Source organism: Populus nigra, chromosome 13 (genome assembly GCF_951802175.1).
Source record: "Populus nigra chromosome 13, ddPopNigr1.1, whole genome shotgun sequence".
Classification (NCBI taxonomy): domain Eukaryota; kingdom Viridiplantae; phylum Streptophyta; class Magnoliopsida; order Malpighiales; family Salicaceae; genus Populus; species Populus nigra.
In genome coordinates this window covers 14,599,942-14,615,604 of record NC_084864.1, presented here as the reverse complement: position 1 = coordinate 14,615,604, position 15,663 = coordinate 14,599,942, and the positions used below count along the sequence as shown (strand labels likewise).

Here is a 15,663-nt window from a genome sequence, read left to right as displayed (position 1 = left end):
GCCAGCAAAGAAGAGTGAGAATTAACATACTCGTCTTCAAATGATCAACTGGCACACAAGTTTAGAATCCACTTCCAGAACCACTGCTCTAAATCGATTGTCCCAAGCAAGCTGAAGTCCAAGTGTGGCTGCCTACAGCTCAGCTTTGATGGCATTGCACCACCCTGCTCCAGCAACAACAACAACCAACCAAAAATCGGCCACAGGCATCATCCCAAATGGGCATGCAAAGAACAAAGATTCTGTATAAGCCAATCTTGTGTTTCCAATTGACAAAACCAGTTCATGTGTTCTTGAAGAGCAAAACAGACCATATGTCAATTGCAGCTTTACAACCTCTGAGCACATGTATAAGTGATTCAGACTAACCTAGGCATGTCACGGTAGTCATCCTCTACAAGATGTCTCCTGTTTCTTTCAGCATCAGTTAACAATCTTTCTATAACAGACAGCCACACAAAAAAAAAACTCTAATCCTCTCTGTGGTCCCTTTCATTTCCAGATTTTGTCCCAAGTAGAATCATGTTGTTCCATGTTTCTTCTGCAACATAATCATAAGCAGCTGATATTGAGAACCCCCTTTTACAGGCCCAAGGCCATATTGCTTTTTATCATCTCCATTAGAGGGGCTGGGAGGGCATATGCTAGCAAGGGTTTGCACAACATTATTTGGCAACCGTTCTCCAAGCATGTCCCCCTTTCAAGTTCCTTTTTCATCTACCATTTGCACAACCTTGACATCTACATCTACTCTCACCCCGTTCGTAAATTCAACTCTAGACCCATTTTCAGCCAAACTTGAATCATTTCTATTAAAATAGTAGCATTTTGTTGCTTTTTTTTACAAGACATTGAACCGACCGGATTTGAACCAGGATTGGTTTGGCTAAGCAGATTTGGCCAAGTTAATATATTGCATGATTCAACTAAAACCTTCTTAAGTTAGACCTCGAATCACAGATTTTGCAGATCAACATATATATAAGACTGGATCGGGTTTAAAACTATACCTCCGCTGCTATTTATGAGGTTTTGGAGTCATGTTGGCATGTGCAGATTGAGAATAGTACTTTTCGTGAGACTAACACTGCAAATGTTTTGGATAACGAAGGAGCTCCCTTAGGCTCTAACTCTGCAGTTTGCATGAACCTCTTGATTGTATTGTACACTGCTTGCATACAAATTTCATAGGGCCGAGGTTGGATAGTTTAGGTATCACAGGTAGACTTTTACTTGTTGTTTTGGGCTTGCTTAGGCCCCTCATGTAAAATAAAAAAAAAAAGTCTAGCAACAATAACGTTGATCATCCCATCAACCAAAAAATATATTTTAAAGATGAGAAAATAATAAGAAAAACAAAGCCATCTTCTATAAACAACGTGCAAGTTTCTTGTTTTGTTCTCCTTGTTGTGATCTCACCTTCCTCTTCTATTTTGTTAAACTAGTATTTTGTTGCTTGCAAAGAAAGTAACCTAGCATTCTCTGCATGATTATTATTTTTTTGGTGCAAATTGGGGCTTAAATGCCTCAAAAAAATTACATTAAACGAGGTAAAAGAGACTTGAGGTTGTAATACAAAATAGTGTATAAACTCATAGAAGGGTCATTAATAATACAATCTTCCTTATTAAATGAGTTGCAAGATAAATCAAAGTTCATTAACCAGTCTGCTGCAGAGTTAACCTCTCGAAAATTATGTTAAATCTTGACTTCCCAATCTCTAAGTAAAAAGTGTACAAGCTCTAACAATAAAAGTATAATTTCTGTCTATTTTCTCACCTATTTTGTAACAAGATTCACTATCAGAAAAGAGTCGGGCTCTAAATTAAATAAGATAAACTTCAAGCTACCATACAAGTTCAAGACTAATCCATAACTCTGCTCTAATTAAAGTACAAAAGCCCGTGTTTATCTCGAATTAGCCCTCCCTCACCTGCAAAACCTGTTATTTCTGTGTAACCCAGCATTCTCTGCCAGCTTGTTGACCTTTTAAAACATTAGATATTGTGCATTATTGTAAGTTGATTATGGACATGGTATTTGACTTGAAGTTTTGAATTTCTTTTATTTGTTAGGGTTTTTTCAATCCTGTCGAATTTGACTTGAATCTATTTTAACAGTTAAAAAAAATTTCAAACCAGTCAGGTGATAACATATCAGAAAAAAATATATTTTTTTGTGTACACCTCATATTTATCGAGGTTTTTATAAGATTGGAGTAAGTTAAGAGATTCTACATCGATGAATATACACACAAACACACACATACAAAGTAATTAAAATAGTTAAAAATCAATGTTCGGACAAAAAAAATTATTACATATAAATAATGAATTTTACTACAATTTTGATGATACATAGTAAAGTCTAATACTAGGAGGAAAAAAGGGTAAAATCTAAGTAATGGAAGCATATTCAACGACAGGTTTATCTTAAAAATTAAATTAGCACCATACAATCGAGTCCAGAGACTGCTTGAGATGGCGGGGGCTTGTCCCCATCCCATCGCCATCGCCACCTCCTCCATTCCAACCCCATTTATGCGTAAGGGAGAAGATGTGCCCCATGTCTGTCTACCTCATTGGGTTAAGATTGTGTCGAACTCCCTTTTGCTGGGGAATTTGTCGTTTGCACAGGCCAGATATGAGTTATTTTCACCTTTCTTTGGAGGAGTACAAGCTTCTAAGGATAGATGTGCTATTATCTAATTAACATCTCTCAATTATTGTTTCTTCTTTGAAAAAATTGTGACGCATGCAATTGTGTCACTGCCATTTCTCAATTATTTCTAAGAATAATTATAAGTTACTCAAGTTAACAAGTGGTTGACCCTTCATTTCAAGAAAGAAAAAGTTTCATTTTATAAAATGATAATAAAAGATAATAGGGTTTGTTAAAAGTTGAAACAGTTAAAGATTAAAAACTTTGTGATTGTGAGAGACTTTGAAAATATTTGATTTTATTCATTCATGTTTTACAAAGGCTATTACAACCCTTCAAATAGAAAAGAATAATAATACATAATAGAAAAATAATATCCCTCAAAGAATTATTTTAAGACAGCCTAGGTTACAAATCTACTAGCTGTGGCGACAACAATGTTCTAAACCAGGCTGTTTGATCCACCCATAGGGTTCTCATTCCTGAACATGTACACATATATAGGCTTCCACATGATAATTAATAGTGGATAGATACTGAAAAATATAACAGAAAATTCTGTGTAGGCGGCTTTTGTTCCCGGTCATTTGATATTTAAGTATCTTATTTTATTTTAATTTTGTCCTGTAGAAAGACAATCAAATAATGAACACAAAGATGGAGGCCAGGAATTGCATGTTTAATGCAGTAGTAGTAATTACATGGTGTTTTATGCTGAAAATGGGAGTATCAGACCCAGGAATCAATATGCTAAGCCAAGGTTGCAGCAATTATAATGTTAGCAGCGTGTCGAATTTCAAGAGCAACCTGAACATAACCTTCGGGTTAGTCAGGACAGACTTGATGAACAGCAGCAAACACTTTGCAACCGAGCAAAGTTTGAGTGGTTCGGACCCGGTTTATGTCATGTTTCAATGCAGAGATTATATGTCTGAAGCTGACCGCATTGCTTGTTTTTCTGCTGCTTCGACGCAGATTCGCAACTGCTCTGTGGCCAATGGTGCTCGTGTTGTCTATGATGGATGTTTCCTCAGGTATTTTCCTGGATACTGTAAGTTAAGTTAAGACTTGGTTGAAGAATTTCTTTTGAGGTTTTAACATGTTATAGCATCTAATCATATATTAAGAATTTCCCGTGTTCTTGATGTTGAAAACGATCTCAGGACAGTTTTTAGGAAGAAAAACATTTTCTAACAGAGAAACACCCTGCTTGTGAGTTCATATGCTTGTTGCCTAAGGTGAAAAATTCTAGCAAAATTATGACCAGAAATGGCATCAAACTACCAATCAATCCCTTCTGTCAGTGGACAGCATCTAACTGTTTAGATGGTCGAATAGTTTGCCATGAACTGTCAGTTTCTCCTGGATAGTTTTTCTCATCAATAACCTGTTGGTTTATGGTTCTATTGCTTCAAAATACAGCAAATAATTCAGGAACCAAGGATGTTGAGACACCCTGGAAAACTGGCAACTAGCTAACCTGTTACTAAACTTTATGTTCTCTGCTTTGTTGAGGTATGAGAGGAGCGATTTCTATGGGGAGACCACTCGGGATGCCAATCGCGAGTATTGCGGGAATCAAACTACATCATCACCAGATACTACTTTTAACACAACTGTGGCAGGCCTATTAGGCGATCTTCAAGTGGCGACACCAAGGATAGATGGTTTCTTTGCTGCTAGCGAGAGGGAAGTGGCAGGTTCAAATGTATCCGTGTATGGCATTGCACAATGTGTGCAAACTATTGATTCGGCTGGTTGCCAAGCTTGTATGGAAGTTGCCTATAAAAACATACAGAAGTGTCCTCCAAATGCGGATGGCAGGGCACTTGATTCAGGATGTTTTATGAGATACTCGGACAAACCCTTCTTTGCTGATAACCAGACTATCAATCTCCTGCCTTTCTTGAAAACTGGTGAGATTTCCTCTCCACCAACACCAAGTCTCCATCTGTTTTCTTGTCTATTTCATGAGGTCTTTGAGCCAATTAAGTTATGTTTTCTGTGATTTAGAAAAATGCTATGGACATTTGCAAATTGAAGCAACTGTGCAATCTAGATCATCTACGGACTTATGTTCATCAGAGCACATTTCGTTCAGATAGACGTCTGAAGCCAGCATATGATACTGAAACAAAAAAGTGATGTTTTTTACTGGCTATGCGGACTTATGTTCATCAGAGCACATTTCGTTCAGATAGACGTCTGAAGCCAGCATATGATACTGAAACAAAAAAGTGATGTTTTTTACTGGCTATGTCCAGTCCTGTATGCTAATCAAACATTCTGTTTTTCTTGCAGAAAGTTCATCAAGCTCCAAAAAAGGCGCGATTATCGGGGGTGCAGCTGGAGGGGCAGCCCTTGTTTTGCTTATTGTTGGATTGTTTGTTTGGTTTAAACTATCTAAGAAGCGGAAGGCAGCTCCTAGAGGTAAAGTGAACGGCATGGTCACAATCTTCACTTTTCATGTTCTATTACAAAGTGAAATCCTAACTCCTAATATTGTTGCAGGTAATATATTAGATGCAACCGAGCTGCGAGTCGCCACCATATACAGTTATAAGGACTTGAAATCGGCAACAAAAAATTTTAAAGAAGAAAACAAGCTAGGAGAAGGAGGTTTTGGTGATGTATACAAGGTGAAATAGAAGAGACTGCAAATATTCTGCAACATATAGCCATCACATCTAGCATGGAAGCTTTTTTCCTTTATGGAAAACGCTCATATCAGTTCTACCCTTTGCCTCACTGTTCTATTTTTAATAAATCCTTTGTCAATTTCACAGGGTACTTTGAAGAATGGGAAAGTAGTTGCAGTAAAGAAACTAGCTCTAGGCCAGTCCAACAGGGTCAAAGCAGATTTTGCAAGTGAAGTCACACTGATAAGCAATGTTCATCACCGGAATCTTATCCGTTTACTCGGCTGTTGTAACAAAGGACCAGAGCTACTTCTTGTATATGAATACATGGCAAACAGCAGCCTTGATAGATTCTTATTTGGTAACGTAAATAGGCTATGATGCCACTTCAAAATAGTTACAATTTTTTTTAAGACTGAAATTTCAGCTGAATCTTTACTTGGGAGCAGGTGAAAAACGAGGATCCCTCAGATGGAAGCAACGATTTGATATAATCCTCGGCACAGCTCAAGGGCTCGCCTATCTGCACGAGCAATTCCATGTGTGCATCATTCATAGAGATATAAAATCCAGCAACATTCTCCTGGATGACGATTTCCAACCCAAGATAGCAGATTTTGGGTTGGCAAGGCTTCTACCTGAAAATCAGAGCCACCTGAGCACAAAATTTGCCGGAACATTGTAAGTTGCAATAAACTGTTGAAATTAGAATGGTCCATGCAATTGTTGTGATACAAATTTATTTGATATCTTCTTCTTTGTTTCTTCAACCAAACATATTTCTATCTCTCCGGTATCTGTCCCTGTCCCTTATGTCTTGGGAAGTAAAACTTTCATCTGTAAGCACAGGAAACATTACCTTCAGAAAGATGAATGCGGTTGCAGCACTATATAGAAGAGTTTTAAGTCTCATAACAGCTTTCCACCATTTTTCTACTAGATTCCTGTTGTATTTCCTTGTATGGTGAAACTATATAGCAAACATGATGGTGGATGTGAACATAACTATAATCCATGCTAATGGAACACGAATCAGTTACGATGTTTCACATTTAGTCATAACAGATTGGGTTTCATACTACCAAATTTTGTTAAAGAACACTAATACTTGTCAAATGTCTCTATATCTCACATCAAAATTTGAATCAATGCGCATGAATTCAGGGGATACACAGCACCTGAGTATGCTCTCCATGGACAGTTATCGGAAAAAGTTGACACGTACAGCTTTGGTATCGTTGTCCTTGAAATCGTTAGTGGCAAGAAGAGCAGTGAGATGATAGCTGATCCTGGTGCTGAATACCTCCTCAAAAAGGTGAGTCCCGGAAGGCTAGAACCTTAACTAAGACATTGTTTATTATGCTGTCATTTCAGTCTTGTATCTTTGTCTGCGTCATGTTCAACAGGCATGGAAGCTATATGAGAATGGAGCGCACCTTGAATTGGTGGATGAAAGCTTAGATCCCAGTGAGTATGTAGCAGAGCATGCAAAGAAAATCATAGAGATTGCCTTGATGTGCACCCAATCATCACCAACTTTAAGGCCAACAATGTCCGAGGTAGTTGTTTTGTTCAAAAGTAGGGGTTCACTGGAGCACACGCAACCAACTAGACCTCCCTTTGTTGAATCTGTTGAAAGGATCCGTGGAGACAGATCCACTTCTACCGCGTCCTCCTCATCCAATGCCACTGCTTCTTTCTCTGTGGTGTCTGCTCGCTGACCCGTTGATTCATAAAATGTGACGTGCAACTTTGGCAACAAGCCTTGAAGATGAATAGTTAATAGGACCTGTGAATTTGCATCATCGTGATCCCTCCATGAGAGATTGGCACATAAATAAGACCATTCAAAGGAAAACGAAATCTATTCCTGAACCTTTCACTTGACATCTGTTGTCAATAACAGGCAAATGATCTTAAGCTTGATTAGTCATTTTTGTGAATAAAAGACAATCATTTTAACAGCCACTGAAACCATGCGCACCCCACTTTCAGCTCTAGCACTCTAACCAAAACCATCTAACTACTGAGTTCCAAAATTCACAGGAAATTCACGAGGAACACAAAATATAAATTCTTAACTAAAGAAAAGGATAAAACTCCCCACTTTAACTGATATCATCGAACTACTGCAACATGGAAAAAAATGAAAGAAATTGTATGAATTGTTTTCAGAACGCAAAACGATTTTACTTTTGGCAATTAAATAATTAGCAACAAAAAGAAAATGGGAAACAATTTGTATGAGAAACCTACACCTACAATGGAGGCAAACATCATTACATCCACGTTTTTATTACAGGGTCTTTACAATGTTTCAACTGTGAAAGTGTTTGCTTCAAATTGCACCAGGCTGAGAAAAAACAATAAGCCAAATTAGTGGTTCACCAATGAGGAAAGAGGCTCTACTTTCTTAATGCATAACTAACATGGAACAATCATCATAGGAGTTTATTTACCGTTGCTGTTTTTTTTATTTTAATTATTTTTCTAGTTAATTTTGGATTTTAATTATTTATTTAGTATATAATTTAGAAATTTTAATTTAATTAGTATTTTAATATTAGATGAATTCACTTAATTAGATAAGTTTTAATTAGAAATTACTTCCTATAAAGAATTTTAGTATTTATATATATAAATAGAGGTGTGTAGTTTATTCTACAGAGATCAATACTACTATTTAGATTCAATAAAAATACTATAGAATTTTATCTAATTGCTCTATAATTTGGTATGTAACCTTAGAGCTTGAAAAATCTAGTAACTTTATCTTTGTTATAAGCTGTACTTAGTGATATTAGAGTGTATCAACATCTAGATCCATGGAGAATAGAGAAGAGAATTATGGAGCAGTTGGTGACAATCATCTATGTGACGGTGATCAAGGGATATATATGGAGTCGGTTAAATCATTATCCAATAGCGTTAACAACTTTAGATATTAGGGTTGCATGCAAGCATAAACTAGAAAAAAAAAAAGACATGCATCGGGGGGATGACACTTACAATCAGGCTTGAGACTGACATAAAACAATTTTTTTAAGAGTTTATGGACTAAATTGAATCATGAAGTTATTGTTTTTTGTATTTTAATTATTTTCTTAATTAATTTTAAATTTTAATTATTTTTTTTTACTTAGTTTAGTACTTTAAATTTAATTAATATTTTCCTACGTCGTAAATCTAAAGCTAGATAGATAGATTCTATTGATTATGTAGATTTTAATTAGAAATTATTTTGTAAAAAAAAATTTAATATAAATATAAATAGAAATTTCTAGTTTATTCAATATTATTATTCAGATTTAATAAAAATACCAAAAACATTTCTTTAAATCTCTCTTATAATTAATCTTAAAACTTCAGAACCCTAGTTTTATCCTTCCTATACACTGTGTGAATAACAATCACAATACAGTTAAATGTGCACCCGCTAATGGCTATGAGAAAACTTGCTCCAAGGTTACACTATCATGATCATCATCGTCATCAAGAGAAGAGACTTTAAGTGCTTGTCAATTCCAAACAGCAAGAGCATGATATCTTCTCTAAGCGCAGAGGACCTGTCCCCAGCGATTGCAATACAGTTGATTGTGCACGCACTCTTGGCTACGAGGGAACTTGTTCCATGGTTACGTTATAATGCTCATCATCATCAAGAAAAAGAGACTTTAACTGCTTGTCAATTCCAAACAGCAAGAACATGATATCTTCCTCAAGTGCATAGGACCTATCTCCAGTGACAAATTCACAAACAGTACCATTCACTTCAATTGAACTACAACCTGGCAACTTTCTTATGTTTTTATCTTCCATCTTCTTCCTTACCTTTGAGACATCCTCCCATTTGTCAGCGGAGGCATACATGTTTGAAAGAAGAACATGTACACCACCATGGTCAAGACACCGCTGCACCAAGCTATCAACCATTTCTTCACCCAACTGGACATCACCATGTACTCTACATGCATCTAGCAATGCTCCCAAGGCATATGAATCTGGCTGCAGTGGCATCCCTCTCACCACCTTCTTTGCTTCCTCTATCTTCCCAGCTCTCCCCAAAAGATCCACCAAACAGCCATAATGCTGGATTTGTGGCTCAATGACATATCTATTACTCATGCTCTCGAATATTCTCAACCCTTCATCCACCATTCCCATACGGCTACAAGCATTGAGGACACATACGAATGTGACCTCGTTCGGCACAACTCCCTCATCCTGCATCCTGTTAAACAAATCAATGGCAGCTTCACTCTTATCATGATTAGCTAGTCCCGAAATCAAACAAGTAAAAGCATAGACATCCCTATCATCCATCTCATCAAACACGCTACAAGCCATCTCGATACATCCACACTTTGCATACATATCAATTAGCGCAGTGCCAAGCATTCTATCCAATGACATATGATGCCTCTTAACATAAGCATGTATCCACCTTCCTTGATCCAAAGCCCCTAGGAAAGCACACGCCGTAAGAGCACCAACAATGCTAGCACGATTAAGCCTAAACCCAGAAACCTGCATATCATAGAAAACCTCTAAAGCCTCCTTAAAAAACCCAATTCGCACATACCCTGCGATCATGGCACCCCACGAAACCGGATTCTTCTCAGGCATTCTATCAAACAACTCCCTAGCAATCAAGACTTGACCGGAATTTAAATACCCACTAATCAAACAAGTCCAAGTAACAACATCCCTCTTTATACTCATATCAAACATGTTCCTAGCCAAGTCCATAAACCCACAATTTGCATACAAATGAATCAATCCATTTTGCACAAAATCATAACTTTCCCATCCAAATTTAACAACTTGGCCATGAAAACATAAACCCATTTGCAAATTAAAAACATCAATACAAGCCCTGATAACAAAAGAGAAAGTAAAGTTATTAGGCAAGTAATTACTCTCCAGCATGTGCTTATATAGAGAAAAGGCTCTAACGGCCTCATTTTTTTCTACAAAAGCTTGCATCATGGTGTTCCAGATGAAGGTGGACTTGTTTTGAAGGCAAAGAAAGAGTCTTTCTGCATAAAAGAGAGAGCTTTTGGCATTGGAATGTGCATGGAGAGAGATAATTTTTGCTGCTGCATATGGATCTTTAAGGGTGGCTGTGACAGTGAGATGGGATTGAATTTGCTTCAACTGTGAGATGGTTAGGCCTTTTTGGTCTAAGAGGGAGATGGTTTTCTTGCTTGCTTTCAAATATTTGGAAGCTGACATATCACATGCAGCTGAGAAATGGTGAGGCTAATGGCACTGTCTTGATTGTTTAGCTCACATATCTCGTTGTCTCAAATCTCAAATTTATTTTTGAGACACTTTTAAAGTGAATTTTGTTCTTTTAAAATAGAATATACAGAAAACATGTCTCATCTGTCTTTATCATCTTCATAAACGTTGATCATTGTTCATCTCAGACGCCCTAAACCTTTCATTGCTTCCTAAACCAAGACACAACGAGACATGAACGACCTCTTCTTTTAGTATTCGATGCCTCCTCTAATCTTCTCTTAAAAAATATTTCCTCCTCCAGTTTGAACACACCATCTATAAATTGAAATAATCTAGTGATTCTTCTAGGAGTATTCTTTCCTATATATATATTTCAAGATATCGAGTACTCAATGTATATAATAAATGAAAAAACATTGCCATAATCTACAACTTCCAACAACAATTACATCAACTGGATAATTAGAATTTATAATCTATTAGCTTAATAAATAGGTTGGCTTTCTAAATTATTCTCTTCAATTCGAATACAATCCAATGTTATGAAAATAAAATTCCTCGCCGATTGAACATTTTGAATGTGAATGGCCCCATCAAATGACTAAAAAAAAAAATGAGAATCTCTTGATGATTTTATTTAGAATGGTTTGGTATTTTGTAGGCGGTTTTTTTTTTCTTAACCATCTAAGAAAAAAATCATTTATTTAACTAAATATTTTTTACTTTCCGTACTAATACTTATTTAAAAATATATTAAAAATTATTTTTTAAAGTATTTTTATTTGAAAATATATTAAAATATTTTTTTATTTTTTAAAATTTATCTTTTGATATAGTACATCAAATAATTTAAAAATATATAAAAAAAATTATTTAAAACTAAAAATATCAAAGATTTCAATGCCAAACATTTACTAAACTTCACATATAATTATATTTCAAAATTTGATTTTATAGAAGTTAAAATAATATTTTTTTTATTTATTTTATATATATATATAAACTATTTCATATTAGTTTTAATTAAATATATATTTTTTAAAATTATAACTAAAAATATTTTTAAATTATAATTATAAAAACTATGGCAATATTAAACACTTATTAAAATAAAAATTAAATGGAAAAAAAAACCTAAAGATTTGGAAAGCACAAGTAGATTTTTTTACTTTAAAAAAAAAAAAGTAGAGTTTGATCGTCCTAAAAAAAAAGAAGAAAATGGAGAAGGGTAATACAGGAATTATACCTTAGATAGCGTAAGGAAACCCTTGCCATCATGCTAACCCCAATCTCTCCTTCGGTTCTTTCATCATTTTAGCTCTGCTCGCTGCTGCTGCTGCTAACAGTTGCCTCTCTCTTTTATCTCTTCAAGAAATCTAATCTCACAAGTTACTACTCACTGTTAACTTCTAAGCTCTTAGCAACTTTACTTCTCTCTGTCTTTCTTTCTGTTCTTTTGATGATAAACTAGGGTTTAATAGCAAATAATTTTAGGTTTTTTTCAAAGAGACTGACTTTGTAGTGAAATACATACAGATGAATAGAGAGAAGCTTATGAAGATGGCTGGTTCTGTTCGAACCGGTGGCAAGGGAACCATGAGAAGGTACTGTATTGCTGTAAAACTTCTAAAGATTCAAACTTTTTGTGCTTTTGAAGAGTTGAAGTTTAGTTTTTTTGGTTGATTTGTGGTGGTGCTAGAATTTTGTTTGCATAAAGCTTTAATCTGTGTTTTTAAAATGTGGTGCTTCTTTATTTTTCAAAAAATAAAATCATGGATTTTTCTTCTTTTGCTTGTTTGTGTTAGTATTGGAGCATTATTTGCATAAAGGTGTTATCTTTTGTGGATTTTTCAAAGTCTGTTTTCTTTTTGTCTTGTTTGTGTAGAAAGAAGAAGGCAGTGCACAAGCCATCAACAACTGATGACAAGAAGCTGCAAAGTACTTTGAAGAGAATTGGGGTTAATACAATTCCAGCTATTGAAGAAGTGAACATCTTTAAGGATGATTTGGTTATTCAGTTTGTTAATCCTAAAGTTCAAGCCTCTATTCCTGCTAACACTTGGGTTATTTCTGGCACTCCTCAAACCAGAAGTAAGTTTTTATGCTATCTTTACTTGGAGGTGTATTTTTGTTTGTTGATTATTTCAACTGGATTGGTTTCTGTTTTGCAATAGTCCATGCAATGCTTTGGTTGAGTAACAATTGTACTAGCTTATCTGTACTGGTGTTCTGTTAAGAATTTGACACTGGTTTTAGTCAAACGAAATGTCATTGTTTCTTGCGATACTGTTGATATGAAGTGGGTGTTTAATTGTGACCTGACTTTGCTACCGTCTTTTTGCAATCTTTAATTTAAAGTTTTTTATACATGAGTCAGTGAGTTAGTGAGACTGACAAGAACTTACACGAATTAAATTTGTGTGGCTGCAGAACTGCAAGATATTCTTCCAGGAATCATCAACCAACTTGGTATGTAGATTTTACATATAGTCTCCATTTCACATGTCATACTGTTCTTTTGCTTTTATATTTCAAAAGTGGGAATCAAGAAGTTTCCGGTGTATAATACTCGTGTTTAAGTATGAGATTTTAGTTTTTCTTGCACAGTGGTTGTGTTTACCTCCTGCACTTGTTCTCTGTGTACATAGCTTTTTCAGCCATCAGGATCTTTAGCTCCAAACATTGCACTAGTTCATTCTTGTCCAATACATTTTTCTTGTTTTCATATTTAAATGTGCAAAAATGTTTGGGTTAATAACTCAAATTGCTTTTCATTTTTGCTTGTATTGTTTTAATCCAGTTTTTTTCTATCTGTGTGCTTGCTGGTGTCATGCGTTTGGATTGATTGTGCCAAAAGCAAAAATGTTATCTTATACATGAATTGTTATGAAAACCTTTCAGATTCCCCTCAAGCTTTCTTTAAAATACCTTGAACTTAAATTGCCATGAAAATCTCCCTGATGGTGAAGTTTTCAACTTGACGCACAATGAGATAATTGTATAGAGCTGTCGAAGCCTCGAGTTTAAAAGTAGAGTTTAGACATGTGAGGCATTTAATGTTCAAAATGTGTTATCTGAGCCCAAATCCTCAGCTTGTTTTCTTAAAGCAGACACTGTTTAACCAATGTTGGATCAGTGCATTTCTTGAAAGCACTTCCTGCTTTGCTATTGATAATCCTCTGGAGAGGATATATTCCTTTTGTAAATTTTTAATAATGCTAAACTGTCTCATGCTGTCTTGTCCACTAATTTCAGTTTTCACTCTGCTAAATATTCATGGGCATGTAATATAATAAAATCCTAACATTCCAAACTGCAATCTTCTGGAAATTTGGTCATTGGTAGTTATAAAAACAGACGTGTCTATTTGTTGACAAGGGCACATAAGCACACATGTACTGGTTTGTGCTAGTTACTGCATACCCTTTTCTTTCACTTGTTATGTGGGGTAGCTTGTTATCTGATTACCTCTTCCACTAATCTATTTAATCAAATGAAGGCATTTTCCCTAGTAATACTCATAATTTAACTTCAATTCTTCTGCAATGCTCTACCCATGCCTTGTGATCAATTCTGTAGTTTGAAAGATGTGTCATTGATATTTTGCTGCCGCAATTTTCAGGGCCAGATAACTTGGACAACCTCAGGAAGTTAGCAGAACAGTTTCAAAAGGAGATGCCAGCTGGTGAGGCAGGTGCTGCACAAGAAGATGATGATGTCCCAGATCTTGTGGCTGGTGAGACCTTTGAAGCTGTTGCTGAAGAGGGTCAGAAGTAGCCGGGCTTTAAGTGATCTGTTTTGGTTTTTTTTGTACTGGACCAACTTCTACCCAGGGTTCCCTTCTCTTTTATGGTCTTTTTACAGTTTTGTAGTGTTTCATGAACAGCTTGTGACAGGGAAAACAAATATGTTATGAAACCAGATGATGTTGATGTCTAAGATCTTGCCAAGAAATTTTAAATCTTTGGTCCATGTTGTGCGTGCCCTTGTATTCCATTTTACAGGGATATCTGATATCTCAAGTTTCAAGAATAAATTGACCAAAGTATTGTTTCCTACTGACTAATCTCAGGAACATGATGCTGTACGTGCACAAACTGATTCCATAAAACCTATAGCGGAGGTGATGTGGTGTAATTCATTTTCTATTCTAGCAATTCTGTAGTCATGCATTTAATTTCGTTAGTGGGGTATACACTGAGAACACGTTACAGGGATCCTCACCCTATTTCATTTCCTCTTGTGAAACTCATTGCGATTGTGTTCAAGTGCTGTTCATGATGTAGCATGGACGGTCCTTGTTGAATCCTGCACGTATGACAACTGACTCTAAATGTCCTTGTAAGTCGGTTCCAAAATCATTTGGAGGCACAAACTTATTTTCTCATTAATGAGAATGATTCATCTTTGGGGTAAAAATAACAGGCATGCTTTTGACGATATCAGCATCTTGGGTTTGGATTGAAGATCATGAGAAGGATATTATCTATTTCAGAGCCGATTCCAGTACGAGGATATCTTTGATTCTTGAATCTTTTGACTGTTAAAAGAGATCATTTTACTTCTACTTGAGATGGTATTGAACGAATGGCCATCATATGCATTGAATGCATTTTGGTAGTCATAACTTCGAAAGCTATATAAGTCACAAGTAAATTCTTTATATATGAAAGGATCTTGTTCGTTTTGGGGAAGAGGAGTTAGATAGCTACCAGGACAATGAACATTCTATGTGAACCAAATTACCATCTTATTGCCTGAGCTAATTGATGGAGAATTATCATGTCTGTTTTCCATGGAGGATGGGTATCAGAAATGACCAATCCTAATAACCAAAAATATGATCAATCCTACTAAACAAAAATCTAACTTGAAGGGATCTTGTGTAAGGAGATAAACTCGTTGAAGGAATAGGTCGTGATTATTAGTCAACTACATGGCTCAATGTTCCAGTAATCGGTTTAAAGATAATTGTATCAGCTGCAGCATTACCAATTCAAGAAACATCAATCTACCGGGTAACTAGTTTGAAAATATTTCTCAAAGATAATTTCCTACAAACATGTTTAAGATAATCAGGTCACTAAATGAAAGCATGGTGTACCTTTGCATGTTC

The 15,663-nt window shown here is 35.7% G+C and overlaps 3 protein-coding genes across 4 annotated transcripts; 2 read left to right on the top strand and 1 right to left on the bottom strand.

The window, feature by feature from the left end:
* The first annotated feature begins 3,303 nt into the window (after window positions 1-3,303).
* On the top strand, window positions 3,304-7,274 carry LOC133670987 (cold-responsive protein kinase 1-like). The gene is made up of 8 exons (XM_062091594.1): window positions 3,304-3,695; window positions 4,177-4,577; window positions 4,963-5,091; window positions 5,173-5,300; window positions 5,448-5,661; window positions 5,750-5,981; window positions 6,465-6,615; window positions 6,707-7,274. Exons 1-8 carry the CDS (start codon window positions 3,307-3,309, stop codon window positions 7,019-7,021), a joined length of 1,959 nt encoding a protein of 652 aa, XP_061947578.1. The 5' UTR covers window positions 3,304-3,306; the 3' UTR covers window positions 7,022-7,274.
* Window positions 7,275-8,629: 1,355 nt separating this feature from the next.
* Window positions 8,630-10,882, bottom strand: LOC133671069 (pentatricopeptide repeat-containing protein At5g66520-like). The gene has a single exon (XM_062091694.1). The coding sequence runs from the start codon at window positions 10,533-10,535 to the stop codon at window positions 8,913-8,915; it is 1,623 nt and encodes a 540-aa protein (XP_061947678.1). The 5' UTR covers window positions 10,536-10,882; the 3' UTR covers window positions 8,630-8,912.
* Window positions 10,883-11,775: 893 nt separating this feature from the next.
* On the top strand, window positions 11,776-14,519 carry LOC133671376 (nascent polypeptide-associated complex subunit beta-like). 2 transcript variants are annotated; one of them, XM_062092124.1, is made up of 5 exons: window positions 11,776-11,935; window positions 12,084-12,151; window positions 12,433-12,638; window positions 12,978-13,016; window positions 14,170-14,519. In XM_062092124.1, the coding sequence occupies exons 2-5, from the start codon at window positions 12,084-12,086 to the stop codon at window positions 14,322-14,324; spliced, it is 468 nt and encodes a 155-aa protein (XP_061948108.1). In that variant the 5' UTR covers window positions 11,776-11,935; the 3' UTR covers window positions 14,325-14,519. The 2 variants fall into 2 exon arrangements, with proteins under 2 accessions (XP_061948108.1, XP_061948109.1); XM_062092125.1 differs by having other exon boundaries at window positions 11,834-11,948.
* Window positions 14,520-15,663: the final 1,144 nt, after the last annotated feature.